The sequence below is a fragment of the Aotus nancymaae genome, unplaced genomic scaffold, assembly GCF_030222135.1.
Source record: "Aotus nancymaae isolate 86718 unplaced genomic scaffold, 86718_ANA_hifiasm-v0.15.2.pri h1tg000014l, whole genome shotgun sequence".
In the NCBI taxonomy this organism is placed as follows: Eukaryota; Metazoa; Chordata; class Mammalia; order Primates; family Aotidae; genus Aotus; species Aotus nancymaae.
The window spans coordinates 55,564,670-55,589,744 of NW_026988425.1; the positions used below are offsets into that span (position 1 = coordinate 55,564,670).

The following is a 25,075-nucleotide window of genomic DNA, read 5'->3' on the forward strand; positions in this document are numbered from 1 at the left end:
CACACACCTCTTTAATTACATTCTTTATTCTGTGATATGCAAATTCTCTGGAAAGCAGATCACAGAAATAACCTTTGGATTTCAAAGAACAACCCAGTGCTGATTGGGGGTGATCACTCCTACTGTTAACTCTAATGGCTGTCTGCTCAGCACACTTAATTACTGTGGGGGTCTAGGGATGAGGGGATATACTGTAACCTCTCATCTGTGTTGATGGGTCTCTTTTCTTAAATGTATTCCTAGACTGCAATTTTACTTTGCTTCATAAAACTATAGGTTGTGGCTGCCAGTCTATTAAAACCTAATTAAAATGGATGTCATTAGAGGAAACAGTTAAATAACACTTAATTACAGTTTTATCACAGGGAAAAATTCTTAAATTTTTATTTTCAAGTGTTACATAATGTGGTTTTCCCCAAGTTTTAAACACTTAACTTTCTCTCGGAGCTGAGTCATGGCTTTGCTTTCTAGCATATGAATCCTGTTTCTTGGGGAGAGGATGGGCTGCCATTGCAAGAGCCTTGCTGTGATGAGCTTTGCTCATTTCAGTTCACAAGAACAAGGCGGTATCTTTCAGAGTTCTTTTCATGACTTCTCATATAAGGACCTAATTCTGTGTGAACAGAAATAGCCATAGTTAGATTTTTTTCTTGTTTGAAATTCATCGTATGATTAGTTTGACCACTTGTTATTAAGCAACAGCTATAATGTTCCTTGGTAGGGTGCTAGATTGAGTGGTGTGCAGACTCAGGACACTTGGAATTAGGGTAAATCTAACTATGTTCAGCAATAGAGAACACAGCCTACCCTTTGAGACTGTATTTTTTGCAAAATACTAAAAATTAACCTGCTCCATGGACCCAAATGATATTCTGTCTTCCATCCCAGACTCAAGTAGTGATTTTTCTGTAACCATCTACATTCTTGAATAAGGAGAAAAACATATGTTTAAGTCACACATTCAAAATAATAACTCTTAAGTAATTTAGGACAGTTGCTGTGTACCAGAAATAAGATTCTAAAGGCTCTGCTTTACTCTGCTTTATAGGTAGTTGTGGAGAAATTTCTGGGGAATGCTATCTTACATTTTTTTAAGCAGTAGGCTTAATAACTGCCCCCCAACCCCCCATACCTGTTTTGAGCTTCTTTGCTGAATTACTAAAACTAACTCAGTCTTGCCACATTTTAAAGTTGATGGTGGTTAATGCATGGCTAAGGAGCAGCTGCTGCTTTTTGAGAACTAGAAAGTTTACCAAAGTGGTTCGACATATAAGTAGTTACCTCTTTGCTAGTACCATGACGAAAACAGCAATTCCCAGCACTCCCTTGCAGCAAAGAGATGTCAGTACACACTTGGAAACTTCCAGATAGCTAGAAGTGTAGAATGTAATTCTAATGAACCACGTATCAGGGATTGCTTGTGGTCTACCTGTTTGTCTTCCCTGGACATAAGGAGAGTACAACTTTCCCACGACACACCATCAGTGCTATATTGTTAACCTTCTTTCCAGAAGTCTAATTGTAGTCTATCAGTATGTATGAAGCACTTGCTATGTGTAGAGGAATAGATACATTAGATCTTTGGTTTGGGGATAGGTGATAGTACTGGTAGTAAGGGAGTAGAGAGAGGTAAACATTAGGAGATATGATAAATAAGAATAGTCATGAATGGATGAAGGAGAACTTTGATAGAGTAATTTCATTACCAATTAGTTCAGAGATTTGTAGAAACAAAATTTAATATGGTTTTATAAGATGTTAATGGAGTTGTGTTTCAGGAAATAAATAGTGTGAATACTCCCGGAAAAAAAAAAAATACCGTGAACGAAGACAGCAGTGGGCTCAGTGGAGGAGAATAGAGAGCCTTCAAATTCATTATCAAAAATGTTAAGATTTTCAGTCCAACCTTGCTGTTCTTTATTGTTACTTAAAAGAGGAGAAGAGTGAGGTGGTAGATAGGTATCATAAAACCTAGAAATTTGCTTTGTTTTATTTTCCATTTTGGTCTAGCTGCTAATCATAACATAGTTGCCGACACTTATTTGTTAGGAACTATGCTAACCACTTAATGCATACGTTGTTTTATTTAATCCCTGAAACAATCTTGTGAAATAGGTACAATTATTTGCCCTAATTTTACAGCCAAGAATACTGAGGCTTAAGGAGGCTTGATAACTTGCCCCAGGTCACAGTAGCAAAGCAGGAATTTAATCCCAGGTGACAGTAACTTCAAAAACATAACCACCAGACTAGACAATGTCCTTAGCTTTTATTTATTTATTTATTTATTTATTTTATTTTTTTATTTTTGAGAGAGTCTTGCTCTGTCACCCAGGCTGGAGTGCAGTGGCATGAACTCGGCTCACTGCAACCTCTGCCTCCTGAGTTCCAGCGATTCTCCTGCCTCCGCCTCCCAGGTAGCTGGGACTACAGGCACGTTTCACCATGCCTGGCTAATCTTTTGTATTTTTAGTAGAGATAAGGTTTCATTATGTTAGCCAGGCTGGTCTCAAACTCCTGACCTCAGCCTCCCAAAGTGCTGCAATTACAAGTGTGAGCCACTGTGCCCGGCCCACTTATTTTTAAACACTGTAATATGCTTTTCTTCCAGGTAGTCTCTACTTGGAGCAGAGCAGGGGCAAAGCGAAGCTCACGTAGGTGAGAACAAACCCTGTAAGAGCTGCCTGGCCTGGTCTGCCTACCCATGGTACCACAATTCTGATTGCCATAGTCAGCTGAGCTTACCTAGTTTAGTTACCCATTAGTACCCATGTTCCATGTTTACAAGGACCCTCTAACTTCAGGTTCTTTGAGAAAACTAGCACATGGATGCAATAGCCAAATACATGCCATTGATTGAGAACTGTATTAAATAATAAACTTCAGCTTATAAATACAGATACTACATGCTGTAGTATGGGGTGCTACTGAAGGATGGAATACAGTGAAGTTTGTATTCTATTTTTGGATCCCCTTTGTTAAGGAGCTGGTGAAGACCCATAGCTCATTGTCTTTGCCCTGGCCTGAACTAGACCCTGATATTGACCACAGAGTTGCTGACACCAGTTTGTCTCATCTGATCTGTAGGTTCTGCAGACCACTCCTTGACATAAGCTGTGCTGGGATGAGGTTATATACTCTGGTCTCAGTTTCTGCTTCTCTCTGCATTCTTCAGAGATTCCTCTAAATACAGAGGCTGTGTCAATTGTATTGCTGAGGAGGCTTTACTTCCCTTCAGCACTGTTCTCAGAAGGCTCATCTGCTTCTAGGCCTCATTACTGGGGCCTGATTTCTTTCCCTGTGCTGTCCTACTGTTTTCTGTCTCTTAAAAGTCAAAACTCTGTATTCTTGGGTCATAGGCCTCAGAGTTCTGCCCTGCTGTGGGGGTGGAAAAGAGGGGTTTATTTTCTGCTTCTTTAAGTAAGCAGAGTAATCTCTAGTTTGGGTCAGAAGTTAACCAAAAGAGAATGTATGTTTCTGCCCAGTGGTCAAACCTGGGATAAAAACCTCCTGTGTCCTACTATCAACTACCCTCTTGACTGTGGCTGCTAGGGTTTAATTATCCATTCAGTTCCCTGTATAGGGAAGAGTGGAAATAAAGAGAAAAACTTTGAAATACAAATTTAAAAAAATAGATTCTCAGGATTAAAAGAGATCTTTACAGGTCACTTGATCCTATTATCTAACCAATTGGAAATTCTTAGTGGTATCTGTTGTCTAAATTGTTTCAGTATAGAATTAGATAATTTGTAACAACACTTGAGATTACCTTCTTCTATTTTTTTTTTTTTTTTATGAAACCTTATGCTAAACATAGAGCGTGGAAGTTTGGTGAGGAGTTTAGGTGCTTTACTGCTCACTGTAATATACTTGAGTGTTACTGTCTTATATATGTGGTGTGTTAGTAGCTTTATTTGTATCAAGAATGGGTTCCAGTTACTTTCTTTTATGTCATCTTTCTACTTAATAGCATTAGTTCATTGTTAGTAGATACTCTTCGCACATTAGTGGCAAATAGGAATGTCACTACATTGGTATAAGGTGTCCTCTTCTTCCTCACAATTCTTAGAAAAGTTATCTCCCCACTTTTTCTGTTTCCTAAGAGACAGTACTGACTGCCTTTGCCTTCAAGAAACATCCACCAATGGGAAGTCTGGCTAGGGAAGTCTCCTTACTAGGCTGTGGATTTAGAGAGTACTATCTTGGTAGGGCAGAGTGGGAGAGGGAGAGTGAAAATGAAGCAAGACAGGCTGGGGAAAATTTCCTTTCACCATTTCTTACCCTGAAGTGGCATCATACAAAAATTAACGAGATCTGAGAAGCTTCATTTTAAGCCATCTGGGATTCCCAGGGGCTTCACAGAGAATCAGGGATGCCAGGAGCAGGAAGGAAAGAAGTGGAAGCAAAGGGAAGGCTGAAGCAGCTCCTCAGGCAGCTCTGTGTATGTGCCAATATCAAGCAAGGTGCTTTATAAATGCTTTCACAGTTAATTTAAACTTCATTAGGCTCTTTATGGGGAGGAGAGAACCCAAGGAAGTTAGAAATGGTTGTCCTTAGAGGGGGTGTTCAGACACCGCCCTGCAGAGTCCCTAGGTTCGGGATGAGGGGGAAGAGAGTGCCGAAGGGACGAGGCAGATCCTTCTCAATCAGAGCAGTGTGACTTTGCCATATTACTTCTAGGGTTTTCATCAAGATTGTTCTGGAGAAAAGGATTCTAACATTATAAATGCATGCTTGATAATCACTATCTTCAATAGGCTTTTAATAGCTACTCTTGTTAGACATGTACTAAAGCAAGGGTTCCCCCATCCCCAGACTGTGGACTGGTAACCGGTCCATGACTTGTTCGGAACCAGGGTGCGCAGCAGGAGGTGAGGGGTAGGCAAGTGACCATTCCCGCCTGAACGTCACGACCTCTTGTCAGATCAGCAGTGGCATTAGATTCTCATAGGAGCACAAACCCTATTGTGAACTGCATATGCCAGGGATCTAGGTTGTGTGCTTCTTATGAGAATCTAATGCCTAACGGTCTGAGGTGGAATAATTTCATTCCAAAACTGTGCCCCGGCAGCCCCACCCCCATCCTGCCCCCATACATGGAATAATTGTCTTTCACAAAGCCGGTCCCTGGTACCAAAAAGGCTGGGGACTGCTGCACTAAAGGATGACTTTTTAATTTATATAAATAGCTTTCTCCTATATACTTTAGAGGAAGGCAAGATGTTGAATGATTTGCAACAAGTGAATTTTTGTGAGGCTGCTTGTAAGCTTGTCTGAAAATTGTATAACATTGTTTTTGAGTTTTATTTTAAAATTCCAAAATTAGTATAAGAAAAGGACTCTGTACAGTAAAATGCCAGAGCCTTCTGACATTAACTTGCTTTAGGGAGTTAGTAACTGGTCTTGGTGCTATTTTCTTAGACTTTCATCTGGTGACAGAATAGCCAGAGTTGTCTGAAATGATATTAGTTATCTGAAATGTGGGTAACTCACTCAGTTCTCTGTGCTTTCTGCTGCAAAGATAACTTTGAAATAGAAACCCAAATCTCAGTGATTTTAAGCTATGACCAGGTGGATTGATAAATTTCAAAATTTGCTTCAGCAAACCAGGATAAGCGAGTGAGAAGCATTCATAAAGGGGGAATCAGAGAGAGACCTTGAAGTGGCTTATATTGGAAGCCATTGTCTTCCTTTGTGTGTGATCAAGGGTTGAATGAGTTGGATGGGAGAATCCCAGACAGGGTACTTGGGTCAAATATGAACTTGGACTGGAGAGAAAATCCTGTTAAGAGCAGTACTTCCAAAGTGCTGCCAAGAGCACAAAGTCTGTTTCCCCCCGCCACTTTGAAGATGAGATTAATATATCCAGCAACCTGTTCACCAGAACAGATTGAGCATGCGCTGGAAGATGTTCCTTGCTAAACATTAGGGTCATATGTTGACCACATAATTTGAAAGATTTGCTTGTACGTTTGGAAACCATTAACCATTCAACTGTATTTAATAGTCTTATCGTCAGTTATTTTCTTTATTGGTACATTTAAACTAATATCATAGCTATCCTTTTTGAATTCTCTTTTTATTCCTGTATTAATGTCCCCTTCTTAAATCTTACCCCTTTTTCCCCTCCTTCCCACAAATAGTGAAAGTAATTTTTTAAAGTTATTTTTCCTGTAAAGGTGAAAAAAAATGTGCCTGATATTATAGTTGATGCTCAGTAAATATTTGTGAATAAAAAAGTGAATGAATAATTGAAGTATAATACAGACACTTATTGGAGACATTAAGAAACAGTTATTTTTGGTGTACTGAAAACAATGATTGAAAGGCATTAATCTTTACTGAGTCCTCCATTTTCTTCTGCTTTACCTAGCTTTCTCCACCCATGTGCACAATGTTCATGGGTGCCTGTGTGTGCATGGACACACAAATGCACACTGAAATACAAACAGTTTAGAGTACAGAAGGGCAGTGATTCCCCCTTGCCATCAATGCTGCAGGTAATCTCTTGCATTAATCAGCCAGCCAGTGGGAAATGCATGGGGAGTGATTATACTATCATACACAATACAATCAGCATGAAGCACTTGTCAAGACCAATACATCAAAGTTTAATTCAGTAATAGAATGAATTAGAGCAAAATGAAACATTCTGTTCTCTAGGAAACCCAACACCCATCATAGGTTCTTTCTGAACTCCACAGAAAAGTCAGTGCATTAAGAAATTGTTTTTTTGAATAGAATTACAATTCCAATCTGACAGAATATTGCAAGCCCATTTTCTTAGAATTCTTACACAAGTATAGCACTGAAGTGTCTCTCTGACCATCAGCACTCTATACTAATAATCACTGGTAAATACAATTATTTTTTAGTAGGGCTCTTGATTGTCTTTTGTCCTAAATTGGTTCTCCATGGCAAATGAAAGGAAGGTCATTGTACCAGTGGCTTAGGGAAGCATTTATCCATAAATATGGATGGTTGACAGTTGAGTGCTTTACCAGAATAGCAGATAAATTAACAAGAATCTGCTGTTGATAGTGCCCTCAATTGTAGGCACTGCTACTGTGGAGCTTACAGTCTAGTCAGGAAACAGAATAAATAATGAAAAATAAAAAGCAACCCTGGACAGCTTAAGACAACTATAGAAACAAGGTTAATATAATATAATGTAGGACATGTTTTGGAAAATTTTGACAATAGATGTAATACATTTTATGTATTAGAATAAAATAAGTCACTATTATGTGTCAGTTGAGTCTTCTGGAAATAAAGTTATACAGACTTGGAGTCAGGACTGTTGGATGAACCATGAAACTGTTTATGAAGATGGCCTAGTTAAGCAGCCAGTACAGAACACATGGAAAATGTTCTTTCAGGTTACCACAGTTGACATTTCTTCAGCTATTGACTGTCCTTTTGCCTTTTTATATCTCAAAATAAGAAATCATGTATTACTGTGGCTTTTTTTTCTCTGATTAAAAAAAAAGGTTGTGTTTTCTTGGTTTTTCCTTACCTCCTTCTTTCCCTCTCTTGAAAAGGAGAGGGGTAGTGAGAGGTGGAAGAGGTGGCTCTGGTGATCTCCTATAGAACCTGGCTTCCAGTAAGGTCAGGCTGTCTGTGATGTATCTTGCATGTTCACTGACTACATTGACAAATCAAATGGGATGGGAAGACTATGTATCAGATAAGGGCCACAGGTTTATAGGGAGGAACATTATCCAGGATACCAGTTAATTGTTTTGGAATATCTATGGTTTATTTTCTTTCTTAAAAACAAAAATTTATTTATTTTACTTTAGAATTTTGTCAGAACTTGGTTAAATGATAACCAATTGTGTGCCATTTAGTTAATGGTTTTGCTGTGCTTGACCGGAGCAATCTCAAAAATTATTTTTGCTGTATTCCTGAGGTTTTCTTTTGAAATTTTCTTCGAAATGTTTTAGTGAATTAAAAACTGGCATATCGAATTTAAAGGAGAATGTTTTCACCAGTTAAAGTTGTTTTCCAGGCCGGGTGCAGTGGCTCATGTCTGTATTGCCAGCACTTTGGGAGGCTAAGGCGGGTGGATCACTTGAGGTTGGGAGTTTGAGACCAGCCTGGCCAACGTAGTGAAACCCTGTCTCTACCAAAAATACAAAAATTAGCTGGGTGTGGTGTTGTAATCCCAGCTACTTGGGAGACTGAGTTAGGAGAATCATCTGAACTCGAGAGGCAAAGGTTGCAGTGAGCTGAGATCGCGCCACTGCACTCCAGCCTGGGCAACAGAGTGAGACTCCGTTTCAAAAAAAAAAAACAACTTATTTTCCAAACGTGGGATGACTGACATATTAAGACCGCATTGCATTGAGAACAATACTATAATTAGGGTCACAATTTTAGTGTGGTTTGATCCAAGAAATTTTGTGACTCTAGTTTTGCTAGCACAACTAATTATGCCAGTGATCTCCTATTTGTGACTGCAATTAGGTATTTCATGGCCTCTAAATAAGTATAATTAGTTAATTGGATCATGCATGAAATTCTAGACTCTTATAATAGCCTCTGAGAACAAAAATAAATATGATAAATATTATGAATTGTTTCATAGCTGCGGAAGCCTGGGAAATACCAAAAGTGATTGTTGTACTTTGCCTGCCACTACTTCATAATGATAAGCACAATAAAAAGTAGAAATTAAACTTTCCCTTTAGTAACCTTTGCTATTCTGAATTTGAGATAGAAGAAAGAGAGCCACTGGCCTTTCTTATTCACCTTTATAGAAGGTGATGCTGGTTGTACTGCTCCTCAGCCCCTACTGGCTGCTCCCCACTCCCCACTGTTACTGACCCTGTGCTTTCTCCAGTAATAGACACATAGTTGTTTCCCTGGGATATGTGGAGAAGAGCAATATTTTTCAAAAATTCCAGTGGTATCATTTATAGAAAGTACATAGCTTTTATTTTAATTAATTAATCAATCAATTCGTTGTTAAAAAAAAATCCCATAAAAAGGTACAGCTTTTATTTTAATTACTGAGATTATTATGTTAACAAAAAACCGTGAAGGAGAAGGAACTTGAAAAACAAATTTTATTGACGATGGGAGGGTAGCAATGAATAGCTGATTTATTCAGTCACAAATCATAATGGTCTACCCAGCAACACACCCCAACAGGCAAACAGCATACTCAGCCTCGTACATGTACATTATTCCAGAAATGCTGATACTGACTTTAAGAGACCCAATCTCAGTGTTTTCAGAGAAAACAGATTTCTTCTGACTCGAATAATCAATCTTGAATTATAAGTTGAGCTTTTATTTATCTACAGTTTTAATCTACAATGAAATTACTTGTTTGTTTTCCTGTACTGAAAAATGCAGTTTTCTTTTGTTAATTTGAGCATTTCTAGATGAACCTGTGTAAGTTTTTGTTGGATATGCTTTCTTACATATGGGAGAGACATGTTCTCAGTACATAAGAACACACAGTTAAATAAAATACAGGATTTATTAGTTGTACATTTAAGGATACTTCATAATTTTAGATGATAATATGCTCTTTATATTATATGCTAAAATAGGAATGGAATGATAAGACAAATCATTTATTCTGGAATTCATATATATACACACACACATATACACACACACACACATACATACAAATTCCAACTTATAGAACCTTCTGATCACATAGCTAGATAGAAGGTCAAACACCATAGTGTTTGAGAATGTTTGTTTTGGGGGAACGTGAATCTTAGACCAGTTCCTGGTTCCCTTAATAGCAGCACAACTTTTCTACTTCTCTCTGCACATCAGTTTCCTTATCTATAAAGTGGATTTCTTTTTAATGTGAGGATGAGATGGGAAAATACATGTAAAACATTTAGTACAGGGTTAGTGTGAAGTAAACAATAAATGTCAGCAATTATTGTCAGGTGTATAATTGTAGATGTCACTCACTTTTAGAAGTATGTTAGCAGAATTAAGTGGAGCAATCTTTGCACCCTAAAGACATTTAACATTTTTAAATGTAGAATCTAATTAGAAATCCAACATGTGTTACCTGATGTTGTTAGGATTTTCTTTGAAGGGATAAAATTAGCATACAAACCAGCATTAAATGTTGTAGTATATATTGGGGATACCTTTCATAAAATTAAATTTTCATGATGACTTCTTCGTATTGCTTGACTTACAGTTCTTTTCGTATGATGAGTGGTTTGAGTTTGATGATTTTAACTAATAACATTTTTATACTTATTGGCAAATAATTTAGTTTTCTGTTTTGTAATCTAGCAGATTTATAATCTTTTTGGTGATTGGGATAGGTTAAAGATGGCCACAGATGCTTTACTACTGTCTCATGACGATGTAAAATCTTTGTTTCCTCCTCTAGAATCTGGGTCATTTTTATACATGTTTGATCAATAGAATATGGCAGAGGGTATCTTGGGCTGGTTTCTGGGCCCAAGCCTTATGTGACTGGCAGCATCCACTTCTGGTCTCTTCAAAGATCTATCTTGGAGCCCTGAGTTTGTATACGTAAGAAGTCTGGCTATTCTGAGGCTGCCATGCTATCAGAAAGCCCATGCTATCCACATGGAGAGGCCATATTGGCACAGGATGAAAGGGGAGAGGAGAGAGAGAATTTCTAACTTACAGAATTGTGAGATATAATGGCACATTGTTATATTAAGTCACTAAGTTTTAGAGTAGTTTTTAATAAATAAGTACAGTGGTTATAAGTCTAACAGTATTTCATGCTTCTTCTAATGGTTATTCTGCAAATGCTAATAACCCCAGAAATGTAACATATGATGTGTAAAACTGAAATTCTATTATTTCACTTAACCATATCCCTTGAACTAGACTAAGCTGGATGATTGCCAGCATTACAGGAAGTAGTATAACACTGTTCTAGGGTATTATACATTTTCATTTCACAATTTTTCTTTTGTAGTAATTTTTCATCATCTTCAAATTCCTACGTAAGATTTCACATCGTTTGACTTCTGAGATTTTTTCCCCCAATAATAAGTTCTGATAACTTTTTAAGTTTCTATAGAAGACTGTGGAACCTGGGCATTAAAACTAAAAAGGCAGAATGGATGGTAGACTAGAAGAGTTTTGGCAAAGTTACTATGGGAGGTGATCCAGAGAGAGGGAAGCTAAAGGAAGAATACATACAGGCTTTGGCATGAGATTACCATGGACAGAGAAAATGTTCAGTAACCAAGTTGGGCTGGGGATGTGTTTCAGAAATGCCTCCAGGTGGGAGAAGGTAAGGATGTAATGGATAATCCAGAAACTAGGTGATGCACAAACGAGTGATTTGAAAATTGCCAAAGCATCTCAGACCTTTAAGTCACTCTCTTTGCCTATAGGCCCAGACTGGAGTCCTGGGAGGCTAGAGAGAATAATGTCTACAGGAAAACAAAACACATTTAAAAGTCACTCACCGAAACCAAGGGAAAAGGAGAGATTGAAATGTGTTTCAATGCCAAGTGGAAATTAATTGTTCAAGAACTCATCATCATTACAAGTTTCAGAAGTATTTAAAGTTACTGATTTTTCTTTGTTTAATATGTGGTCTTAATTGTTTTATTTTGTTAAATGTAAAATATTTAAGAGAGTATTCAGAGTGATTTTGAGTGATTCTGGAGTCTGAGCACTTCAATTCTGTTTTAACTGTTGCAACTCAATTTCTTTAGCGTCTAAGTCTTTCATCACAATGGTTTGCAGGAGTGCACATTTTGAAGCTGTGTGAATTCAACATTTAGCAAAAACACTCAAGTCTAAACAGCCCGATGAGGTTAGAAATTATTGTTCCTATTGATTAAATGAGGGAACTGCCACCACCAAGAGCCTCAGTGCACTTGCCTAAGATCTTATGGCTGGTAATACATATCTTACCCTTTCCAGATCAGACCTTGTTCATCAAAAATTTCTTCTGTTTGGAAATGTAAAGCAATGAGTGTGTGAGGTGGGGCAAAATGGTAGTGATAATTTGTACATCTGAATGTTTGGTGGAAAAGATTGGCCTTTCATTCTTGCCACCCACATTTGCTGAGTATTGTCCACTGGCACTCTGCTATTGGGGGGATGCAGAAGTAACTGAATGGCTTGCATGATGATTGGTGTTCTGCCTCAGCAACATTCTGCTCACATTCTCTGACTGGCTGGGTGTAAGATGTGAATAGGTTTAACACCACTAAGTGGATTGTAACCATTTACTTTGTGTGAAGAATGCTTTTTCTTTTCTTCCCTGGGGGATTGCCTTTCTAGTTTTGATTTACTTTGTCTCATATGTTACAGTGCCATCTTTTTGCTAAAATCACTGAGTATGGATTAGGTGTAGTATTAGAGAGTAGAAACATGCTGGATGATAGAGAAAAGCCAGAGCTGATATGTGCCATGGATAATTCAGAAACTAGATGATGCACACACCAGCAATTTAATAACTGCCTTTATATACTTTGATGTGTTGAAGCTGGGAATGAAATTTAAAAGTATTGAATTTGCTTTTATTGTAATTCATAGCAAATAATTAAGTGTTCTTTCTGAAAGAACCAATAGTACCTGACTAGGTGTCAGGTCCTCTGTTAGGTGCAGAAAATGATGACTTCTCACTGAGCCCTCTGTCCTGGTTTTGGGCAAGTCCTTAAAGGGTTAATATTGCAGAGGGACAGCAGAATGAAGTGTTTAGTCATCAAATAGCTTTATTTTTAAAGCTACAAATGATTCAGGCATGTTGAAGGGAAAGGAGATAAATGCCCAAAGTGAGACTCTGAATTAATAAAATTTGAAGAATGACTTACTCAATTTGGTTAACTTGGTTATTAAGGCTAATTACAGCCTTTGTAGTGATGACTGTTAAGATAAAAGACCATATCTATTATAGCTTTGAACTTGAATCTAACATTAAGAACATCTTTTCAGGATGAAACCTCTCTTTAGGGAGGTGAGCAATAAAAGAATGCTACAAGCAAGTTAATAAAGGCTTGATTTTTTAAAAAATTTCTCATTCTGCAAAATGGAAATTTTCTAATTAGAGAAATGTAAGCATGCAAATCTGAGATGAGTTTTATGGAGTTCTTTTTTCTTCAGAATTACAGAAATCATTGTTTAAAGTTGCCAAGAATATTTTGCATCTTGTTTTTAAGGCGCTCAGCCTCTCTTGAGTTTTAGTTTTCTCATTGCTATGATCTGAATGTTTGTGTCCTCCCCAAAATTTATATGTTGAAATTCTAACCCCCAAGGTGATGGCATTAGGAGTTGGGGCCCTTGGGAGGTAATCAGATCATGAGGGTGGAGCCTTCATGAATGTGGAGCTGAGGGAGCTTGCTTACCCCTTTCAACATGTGAGGACACAATTAGAAAGTGCCATCCATGAAGGTCATGCCCTCACCAGATGCCAGATCTGCACCTTGGTCTTGGACTTCCTACCCTCCAGAATTGTAAGCAGTAAATGTTTGTTGTTTATGAGCTACCAACTTTATGGCATTTTTGTTATAGCAGCCTAAATGGACTAAGACACTTGTTTTTAAAATAGAATGGTAATTCTGACTGTGAAGGGTTATTATAACAAGTTAATGAGAATGATTGTAAAAAAAAAAAAATATGGTGCCTCTAGCATGTAGCGGGTACCCAATAGTGACTATTAATGGTAATATGCTTATTTAATTTTTAAGCTTGTACAAGTCTTACTATACTATAAAATGCATACATACTGTAAATAATTTTAAAAATACATTATAATTTTTTAGTGTACAGTTTTGAGTTTGGACAAATGCATATAGTCATGTAACCACCACCACAATCAAGATAGAGGACAATCTATCACCCCCAAAAAATTCCCTCATGCTGTCCCTTTGTAGTCAGCTCCCATCACCTATTCCCAATCCCTAGCAACCACTGATCTGTTCTCAGTCCCTTTAGTTTGCCTTTCCAGAATATCAGATCAATTGAATAATAAGGTTGTGTGTGTATACTCTTTTGATTCTGGCTTCCTTTATTTAGTATAGTCTCTTTGAGATGTTATGTGTACATCAATGGGTTTTTGTTGTTGTTGTTGTTGTTGTTGTTGCTGAGTGGTATCCTCTTGCTGAATGTACCACGGTTTGTTTATCCATTCACCAGTTGAAGGACATCTAGGTTGGTTCCTATCTTTCACATTTACAAATTAAGCAGCTATAAACCTTCATGTACAAGTTTTTGTATGATCATAAATTTTTATTTCTCTTGGGCAAATCCTTAGGAGTGGGATTGCTGAGTCATATGGTAAATATACATTTAACTTCATGAGAAACTGCTAAACTGTTTGCCAGAGTCTGTGCCATTTTAAACACTCTCCAAATAGTAATTTGTGAGCATTCCAGTTGCTCCACATCCTTGTCAACAGTTGCTGTCAGGTTAAATTTTTTTTTATAATTGTAGCTATTATAATACGTATATAATTGTATCTCATTGTGATCTTAATTTGTATTTCCTAATGATTAACAATATTGAGTATGTTTTTGTCTGCAATTTGCCATCTATGTATCTTCTTTGGTAAAATGTCTTTCTAAATTTTTTCCCTTTTCTAAAAAAAAATGGACTGTATGTTTTAAAGCAGTTTTAGATTCACAGAAAAATTGAGCAGTGATTTCCCATATACCCCCTTCCCCCCAACTCACATATTCTGTCTCATTATCAGCATTCCTCACCAGAGTCATAAAACTGATGGACCTGCACTGACATTGTATTACCACCCAGAGTCCATAGTTTACATTAGAGGTTCGCTCTTGGTGGTACGCATTTGATGGGTTTGGACAAATGTATAATGATACATGTATCCACCATTATAGTATCAAACAGAGTAGTTTCACTATGCTAAAAATCCTCTATGCTGTTCCCATTCATCTCTTCATGCCTCCAAACTCTTGGCTGCCACTGTTCTTTTTACTATGTCCATAGTTTTCTCTTTTCCAGAATGTCATATAGTTGGAATAATATAGTATATAGCCTTTTCAGATTGGATCACTTAGTTAATGTGCATTTAAATTTCTTCCATATCTTTTCATGGCTTGATAGTCTTTTCTTTGCCCAGTTTTATTGAGTTATTTCCTTAATGAGTTTTGAGAGGATTTTACATATTCTAGATCCAAGTCCTTTATCACATGTACAAGTTGCAGGTATTTTCTTCTAGTCTGAAACTTGTTTTTTCATTCTCTTAATAGTGTCTTTTGTAGCATAAAACTTTTAAATCCTGATGAAGTCTACTTTATCAATTTTGTCTTCATGGGTCATGCTTTTGATTTTGTATCTAACATTATCTTTGCCTAATACAAGGTTACAATGATTTTCTCCTAAACTTTTTTCTAGCAATTTTAAGTTTTATATTTAGGTTCATGATCCACTTTGAGTTAATTTTTCATCAGGTATGTAGCATGGATTTTGGTTCATTTCTTTTCGTATGACTGTCTAATTGTTCCCAGCACCAGTTGTCGAAAAGACTTAGTTTTTCTTCATTCAATTGACTTTGAACCTTGAATTGATCATATTTGTGTAGGTATATTTCTGAACTCTATTCTGTTTCATTGATCTGTGTGCCTATCCTTTCATCAGTAGTGCAGTTTTGATTACCGTAGCTTAAATCTTTTGTCTTTGTACTTCTTACAACTTTGCCCTTTTTAAAAACTGTTTTGGCTATTCATTTTCTATTGCATTTCTTGTCAGTATACATACAAAAACTGGTTAGAGTTTTGAGTGAGGTTATATAGAATATATAGATCAATTTGGGGAAAATTGATATGTTAACAGTATTGAGTTTTCTGATCCATGAACATGGTAGCTTCCACATTTCAAGATTTTCTTTGATTTCTTCCACCATTGTTTTGTAGTTTTTAACATAGAAACTGTACATGTTATGTTAAACTTTATAAGCCAAGGTTTTTTGGTGCTAAGATAAATAGTACTTTTTGGGTAAGTTTTAATTTCCAGTGGTTCATATTTAGCATATATGTATCTATAGTTTTTTGTTTGTTTTGAGGTGAGCAGGTTATTTTTCTTTTTCTTTTTTTTTTTTTTTTTTTTTGCATTTGATCTTATATGACCTGCTCACATTTATTGGTTCTAGGAAGGATTTTATCCTCTCCACTTGAAGTCTTTAACCCTGTTCCCTTGCTTTATTGGCCTGTCTAGAACTTCCAGTGTGATGCTGAATAGAAGTGGTAAGAGCAGACATCTTTGCCTCTAAGGGGAATAATATTCAGTCTTTTGCTATTACTGTGTTAACTATAGGGATTTTTGCAGATTTGCTCTTTATCATGTTAATAAGTTCTCTCTTATTTCTAATTTACTGAGAGCTTCTTTTATCATGAAGGAATGTGGAATTTTGCCAAATGCTTTTTGTGTATCTGTTGAGATTGTCATATGGTTTTTCTTCATTAGTCTGTGAATATGGTGAATTACACTAATTTATTTTTGAATGTTAAACCAGGTTTGCATTCCTGGGATAAACCAGGAATGTATTGTTATGTATTGTATTATGTAATGTATTGTATTATGTAATGTATTGTATTATGTTATGTATTTTCCTTTTTTGATATTGCTTAATTAGAGTTGCTAATATTTTAGTTGAGGCATTTTACATCTATGTTCATGAGGGATACTGATCTGCAGTTAAGCTTACTTGTAATGTTTTCATCTGATTTTAGTATCAGGGTAATAATGCTGGCCCCATACAGTGGGAACCATTGCGTCCTCTTCTGTTTTCTGGAAGACATTGTGTAGAATTGATACTATTTCTTAAAGGTTTGGTAGACTTTTCTAGGGGAACTTCTGGATTTATATTGTTAGAGATTTTTAACTGCAAATTTAATTTATTTAATCAATTTACAACTATTCAGGTTATTATTTCTTCTTGAGTGAGCTTTGGTAGTTCGTGACTTTCAGGGAATTTTTTCATTTTATCCAAGTTGTAGAATTTATGGCTGTAAAGCTGTCCAGAGTATTCCCTTAGGATCCTTTCAATATCTCTGTAGACCCCTTCTCTCTGTAGATCTCAGAGATATTAAAATGATCCTAAGGGAATACTCTGAGACAGAGTGTTGCTCTGTTGTCCAGTCTGGAGTGCAGTAGCGCGATCTTGACTCACTGCAACCTCCACCTCCCTGGTTCAAGCAATTCCCCTGCCTCAGCCTCCCAAGTAGCTGGGATTACAGGTGCACGCCACCACATCTGGCTAATTTTTTTGTATTTTTAGTAGAGCTAGGGTTTTACCATGTTGGCCAGACTGGTCTCGAACTCCTGATCTCAGGCAATCCACCTGTCTCAGCCTCCCAAAGTCCTAGGATTACAGGTGTGAGCTACGCACCCAGCCAATGTGACCTCTTTTTATTCCTGATACTGGTAGTGTGTATCTTCTCTCTGTCTTGCTTTTTCTCGCTTTTTTTTTTTTTTAAGTCAGCCTGGCTAGAGCTTCATTGATTTTATAAATCTTTTTAAAGAACTGCCTTTTGGTTTCATTGATTTTTTTTTTTTTTCCTGCCTGTTTTCAGTCTTACAGATTTCTGATCTCTTCCTTTCTTATGCTTTCTTTGACTTTGGTTTCTCATTCTTTTTCTATTTTCTTAAGGTAGATATTTAGATCATTGATTTGAATCCTTTTTTTTTCACTATGAGTATTTAATACTCTAAATTTTTCCCTAAATACTTTTTTTAGCTGTATATCATAAATTTTAAAATATTTTATTTTCATTTTTATTCAGTAAAGTATTTTCTGATTTTCCTTGTGACTATTTCTTTGACCCATGAGTTATTAGAAGCATGTTGTTTAATTTCCAAATATTTTGGAATTTTTCAAATATATTTCTGTTACTAATTTCTAGGTTAATTCTGTTATGTCAGAGAATGTATACCTGGTGTGATTTCAGTAGTTTTAAATTTGTCAAAATTTATTTTATGGCCTAGAATATAGACTATTTTGTTGCATGTCTTTTGTATATTTTAAAATAGTAGGTTTTGGCTGGGCACAGTGGCTTATGCCTATAATCCCAGAACTTTGGGAGGCTGAGGCAGGAAGACTGCTGGAGGCCAATTAGAGTGAGGCCAGCCTGGGAAACATAGTGAGACCCCTTTTCTCCTCCCCAAAATTTTTTTTTAATTAGCTGGGCAAAGTGGTGTCTCCCTGTAGTCCCAGCTTATCAGGAGACTGAGGCAGGATGATTCTTTCAGCCTAGGAGTTTGAGGCTACAGGGAGCTATGTTCATGCCACTGCACTTGGGCTTGGGCAACAGAGCAAGATCCTGTCTCAATAAATAAACAAATGAACAATAGGTTTTTGTTTGTTTCTGCTAATGTTAGGTGAAGTGTTTTATAAATGTCAGGTTTAGTTAGTTGATAGTGTTCATCTTAGTCCTTTTTGTTCTGTTATAAACAGAATGTCTGAGACTTGGGTAAATTATAAAGAGCAGAGATTTGTTTCTTACGGTTCTGGAGGCTGGGAAGTTCAAGGTTGAGGGTTCCGCATCTGGCAAAGGCCTTCTTGCTGCATCATTCTATGGCACAGGGCAGAAGGGCTAGACAATCATGCATGCAGGAGAGTAGGGTAAAGGCCCCAAATCATCCTTTTATCAGAAACCCACTCCTGAGATAACTAACCCACTCCCACCATAACAGCACTATTCTATTCATGAGAGCACAGCCCTCATGACCCAATCACCTCTTAAGGGCCTCACCTCTCAACACTGTTGCATTGGGGATCATGTTTCTAACACATGAACTTTGGGGGACACATTCAACTGTTCAGGTATTTGCTAATTTTCTGGCTACTTCATCTATCAGTTACTGAAAAGAAGAATGTTGAAGTCTCCTAATATAATTGTGGATTTGTCTATTTCTCCTTTCAGTTCTATCAGTTTTGCTTCCTGTATTTTGAAGTCTTATTGGGAGGTGCAGCATAGTCATCTGGGATTATGCCTTTTTGGAAAACTGACCCTTTTATCTTTATGTAATATCCCATTTATACCTGGTATAGTATTCCTTGTTCTAAAGTCTGCTTTATCTGATACTAATATAGTCATGCCAGCTTTATTTTATAGTGTTTTTTTATAATTTTTTTCATCTTTTTACATTTAATCTGTGTCATTATATTTACAGTGGATTTCTTATACACAGTACAAGCCTGATTTGACCATTTATTTTAATTGATATGTTTAGACCATTTATATTTTATGTAATTATTGATGTGGTTGTTGAATTTAGGTCTACCATTTAATCATTTTTTGTTTTCTGTTTATCCCTTTTGTTTCCATTCCTCTCTTCTTATTTGAATATTTTTTAAATGTTTTATTATAATTTAATTTCTATTATCCTTTGTTTTTATATCTCCTAGAATATTTTTTTGTGGTATCAATATTGTAGTAAACAGACCTAAGCTTTCACAGTCTACTTGAAGTTAATATTTTGCCATGTTAAATGGCATATAGATTATAACAAAAATATACATATATATATATATAAACTATATATGTGTATAGCATAGTTTAGTGGTTAGGCTCTACATGCCATTTAACATGGCAAATATACATATATATGGCTTATATATAGTTTATAGATACCGTTTATGTATATTTTTACTTTTACTTTCCCTTTTTTGTGGTAGTTGTCCTGTGCATTACCTCTTCATGAATTTAAAACTCCACAAGATAGTGCATAAATTCTTGCTTTCAAAAGTCATACTTTCAAAGAACTTAAAAGTCAAAAATAATCTATTTACTGAGATATTTATCATTTCTATTGTTCGTCCTTTATTTCTGAACTTTCAAGTTTCCTTCTATTATTTCTCCTCAGCCTAAAGAATTTCCTTGAACACATATTTCAGAACAGATGTCTTGGCAACAAATACTGTAAATGTTCCCTGATCTGGGTGTGCTTATATTTTATCATCACTCCTGAATGATATTTTTGCTGGATATAGAATTCTGATTGACACTTCAGTTTCTTTTAATGCTTTAAAGATATTGTTCTATTGTATTCTGTTTTCTGATAGAAATTTCTAATGATACAAGTCACTGTTCTATGTATGGTACTTTGTTTTTCTCTTGTTTTCAGGATTTTTTTCTTCATCTTTGCTTTTCAGCAGCTTATGATATTTTTGAGAATGGTTTACTTTGAATTTACCTTACTTGAGGTTGGCCAAGCTTCTTGGATCTATAAATTCATATATTTCACCAAATTTGGGAGGTTTTCAGTCATGATTTCTTCCAGACTTTTCTGTATATATTCTTGTCGTCTTCTGGGAATCAAATGACATAAATTTTAAACCTTTTCATATTTTCCTACTTGTTTTTGCGGCTCAGCTCACTTATGCCTAGTTGTTTCTCTCTCTCTCCTTCAGTTGAGATCATTTCTAGCTTCACATTCATTGACTTTCCCTGTGTCATGTCCATTCTGCTATTGATCCCATCCAGTTAATTCTTGCTTTCATATATTGTTTTATTAGCCCTAAAATTTCTGTTTAGTTCATTTTTTTATAGTTTGTATTTTACTTCTGAGAACTGCCTTTCTATTCCTTTCAATACTATTTACCTTCATCTCATGGAGTATAATTGTAATAGTTGATATAGAGTCTCTGACTGATAATTTTAACATCTGGTTTATCTTGCATGGTGTCTATTGAATATTTTTTCCCCTCAAGAATTGGTTGCATTTTGCTGTTTCTTTGTAAGTCACGTAATTTGGGGTCCTGGACATTTTGAATAGTGTATCATGAGAATCTGGGGATTGTTTAAAAGAGTTGAAATCCTCTGGAGATTGTTTTAAAAAATGTGTTAAAGCAAGCAACAAACCAGGGTAGATTCAGACCATAAATTGTTTCTCCTCTATTGGGTCATAGTTCCAATGTCAGTTAGTTTTCAAAACCTTGGCTATGCTGTCTTGAATGGAATCATGCATGTGAAATGTGACCAGGACTTCTACCAGTTTGTACAAAGAATTCAGAGACCCCTTTCCAGCTCCTGGTTTGGGAGTCCTTTTTCCCTGTGCTTACACCAGCTAGATGAGGTTTCTCAAGTTTTTGTTGCACGTGCCATTTGTAAAGTTCCCTGGATGGGGCTAATTTTATTTCAAAGCTAGGAGAAAAAAAAGAGGGAGAAACATAATGGCAGATCACTCCCATCAGGGTTGCTTCTCCAGGTTTTATTTTCTCTCTCCAATCTGCTTGCTCTTGTTTACTTTTCAGAGTCTTCAGGTTGCTGCTTTTTGTATTTTGTCGAAAGTTTCGAGTTGTAATCATTGGGAGGGATGGGTGTGGGCTTACTCCATCTTCACTGGCCATGTTTTATTTTTAATTGGCATTTTAAAATACAGATGTGGATTGTAAGTGTGGCTTAGATAAATTGTGGCCATTTTTATTTTCTGCTGATAAAAGCTATTTGATATTTAAAATAATAGATGTTCTAACATAGCAGTCCCCAACCTTTTTGGCACCAGGGACTGGTTTCATGGAAGACAGATTTTCCACTGACTGGGAGTGGAACAGGATGCTTTCGGGATGAAACCGTATCACCTCATATTATCAGGCATTAGTTAGTTTCCTATAAGGAGCATGCACCCTGGATCCCTCACATGTGCAGTGTTCGCATTCCTGTGAGAATCTAATACCACCAGTGATCTGACAGGAGGCAGGACTCAGGCAGTAGTACTTGCTCCTCCACTGCTCATCTCCTGCTGTGCGGCCAGGTTCCTAACAGCCCATGGCTCAGTTCCTAACAGACCACAGACTGGTATCGGTCTGTAGCCCAGGGGTTGGGGACCCCTGCCCTAATGGAAGAAGCTTGTTTATTTTTAATGAGGAAGAATGTAAGGCATATCTTTTGGACAAATAAAACATAAACAGTTTTCATTCCTACAATTATTATGAATTTAACAAATGAGTAAAACATACACAAACATGCACACATACCTTTTCAAAGAAGTAGTGTTGTGAAACACTTTATTTGTCTTGTTTTGAAATTTAAGTAAAACTTGAACTTTTAAAATTTATAGAATATTTGCTTGAATTTTCTACCTCTTTAGAGAATGTAGAAAGGAATAATAAATTTATCGGATCTTAATTATTCAAATTATGAGGTGTGCCTTTATTCTAAGTGTATTTATTATTGCCTTTCCTTTGAAAAACTAGGGAAATTTTGATTACTGTTTAGTAAGTTTACTCATGATGATAGAAATTTGGATATAAATATTAGCTATATTTTTAAAATCAGTTCCTGATTAAATCATTTAGGGAAGTATGTTTGAATACACTTTATTTTTGAAAGACCTATTTTATTTTACTGGCTTTTTTTTTTTTTTTTGCCCAAAGCTATTCACATTGCACTGACGTATAAATATGTGTACTAATTAATAACCATAATAAAGTTTGAAATTATAAGGAGAGCAGGAAGTTATTTGTGTCCATTATATGCCTTAATGATTTTATTGTAAAAAGTAATTTTAGAAAGTAAATTCAATTTTTGTGCAGAACCATTTGGGATGGTATATTGCAGTATCCAATGTATAGAGTCTGTAAACTGGACCCTGGGGTTGTATACGTTATTGGCATTTTTGTCTAAAATATCATACAAATAAGAAGTTGATTAACATTGGCATTTGTGAAATATGAAGCATATTTTATTGTATAAGAGTATTTGGATCTTTGGTTCAAACTTTGGATCTGTTGCCTTCCTCCCAATAAATTCTGTGGGATTTGTGGCTTACATTAAGGAGAATTGAGTTATAAAAATGACTGACTTGGGTCCATTTTGAAATGGTTTAAAATTTATCATTAACCTGATATTTTATTATAATTTAAATAAGGTTTAAATTTTAAATATAATATAAATTACATTTTTAAATTTTAGTAAATTTAAACAATTTAACTTGATAACGTTGGATATTTTTATAATTTTTAAAAATTTGCTTTCTTTTCCTCCTTTAGGTGCTCTATGGATGTGTATAGTTTTAAACCCCCACTGCAAGTCGGAGCAAAAGGCCAGCTGGCTAAAACAGCTGAAGAAATGGAACAGTGTTGATGTCTGTCCATGGGAAGATGGAAATCATGGCAGTGAATTACCCAATTTAACCAATGCTCTGCCTCAGGGTGCAAATGCCAACCAAGGTGAGTCCACCATAATGTTCTGCTCAATTTGTAGCTACTTAATTACATGTATATGTTTATAATGGTAACTTACAATGTATATGAGAAAATGATTTTACCAACTTAAGAACTTACAACTCAAATACTTAATATGTGTTGACTGTGAGTGTATGTGTGTGTATGTTTTAAATTTAACTGAGATATTTGTATACTTTTTTATATTTTCAGAATACAGATAATACTTATTTTATATATCAGTTTGTTAAAATGGCCTATTAATAATTTATTATGGATATTCTTTTTTAATTTAAAAAAAATCATAGAGTAGGATGAGTAACATATTACTTTTAAAACAAACTGTGAGAAGCTATATGTTTTAATCTCTGTTGGTCAATCCATGTTTGATATTCTATATAATTTAGTCACTTAAAAATTCTTCATTTTAAAATGTAGTAAGAAAATATTTTATGACTTGGCTGAAGGACATAGGATGCTGTTGACATTTTACTGGGAAATTTTTTTATCATCAGGGGTTGTCTAGTATACTTGTCCCCACATGCTGTAGGCTAATAATGCCCTCCAGGTTTGGGGACAACCAAGAAATGCTCCCAGACATTTCCAACCAAAAGAACCTCTATCTCTCATTTCTGTCCTTTTTTTATTTGACTTCTCCTTCTCTATCGTATCTATCTGTTCAATACAAGTCTCTTGCATCTTTAAAAAACTTCCTTCCTTGGCCTCATTTTCCCTTCTACCTGCTGCAGAATGTTCTCCTCCCTTTCAAAATGAAATTCTTAAGTAATTAATTCTTGCAAATAGAAATTTTATTAACTAATTCATGACACTATTTTTGTACAATTCAGTGCTTTTTTTGGGGAGAAAATTAAAAAAATTTTAAGTCATGATAGAAGCAAGGTGGGAATTAAATAACATTAGAAAGATCCAGAATCAAGACTACATTCTCTATGTATTAGCCACATGCGGAATTTGTACTACGAGAAATAAATGGAACAATGTGCTGAGTTTAAGTGTGATGTTAGTATAGTGTTTTTAGTCCCTGCAAAGAAAGAAAATATATATTTCTCCATAGGGACTTGTCCAATCAAAAAGAAGTTTAGGACTTGAGAAAGATGGTTGTCTAACTCTGCCGTTTCTAGAGATATTTGCCTTGGGAATTCAGTATTTGAAGCCTGTCATATCTTTATTGCCCATGATGATTGTATTTAATAACCTCAAGGAAAGTAAATGTATCCCACATACTCCCAGTTTTTTCCAGGTGCTCAGAATTTTTAAGTTTGGTTGTTGAACATTTATTCTCTTCCACTGCTAGGAAAGGGTATGCCTACATCTACACAGGCAATATCCTTAATCCCCTTGTATTTACTCTGTGTTTCATTCCCCGCTGCTTTTGAGGATGGCTACTCAAACATTTTACACTTTACTTTTTATTTTACATTCCATTTATTCTGTTACCCTGGATTAAACATGAATATTTCATGGCCTTACAAAGCTGGTAAAAAGTGGTCCAGGCTCCACACTAAAGAGTTTATTTCACTGACAGTTTGGCCGAGGTGATACAAAGTTGGGACCTTGTTTCTGAGGGCAGTGTTTATATCTGTTGGACCTAAAGGCACCAGGGTACCTACTTTTGGCAGAACATCCCCATCCCTCTGAGGGGCTGTCAGAAGAGACATGCCTGCAGAGGAGATCTGGTGTTCATACCTGTAGTGCCTGCTTTGTACAGCTGAGCTGGCTCCCCAGGGCAATGCTTGCAGTGGCCAATAGAGTCCAGCAACTATGCCATTGCAGCTGGACTGAGTGTGTGCACAGTATAGGCCATGGGGCAGAATTTCTTGTGTTTACACATTAGAGTGAATGTGAAGGGCTTATCAGGCTCTGCCTCTGTTGAGATAATTTGTTAGAATTAATGAATAACAACATTGCAATCTATACCCTTTGAAAAGAGAATAA

The 25,075-nt window shown here is 36.1% G+C and overlaps 1 protein-coding gene across 2 annotated transcripts in view; it reads left to right on the forward strand.

Moving 5' to 3' along the window:
• ZSWIM6 (zinc finger SWIM-type containing 6) overlaps nucleotides 1-25,075 on the forward strand; it is a 217,752-nt gene that overhangs the window by 163,905 nt on the left and 28,772 nt on the right. For both annotated transcript variants that reach the window (XM_064376011.1, XM_064376012.1), the window contains exon 5: nucleotides 22,946-23,125. In XM_064376011.1, the coding sequence (XP_064232081.1) occupies nucleotides 22,946-23,125 (180 nt within the window). The remainder of the gene's footprint in view (nucleotides 1-22,945; nucleotides 23,126-25,075) is intronic.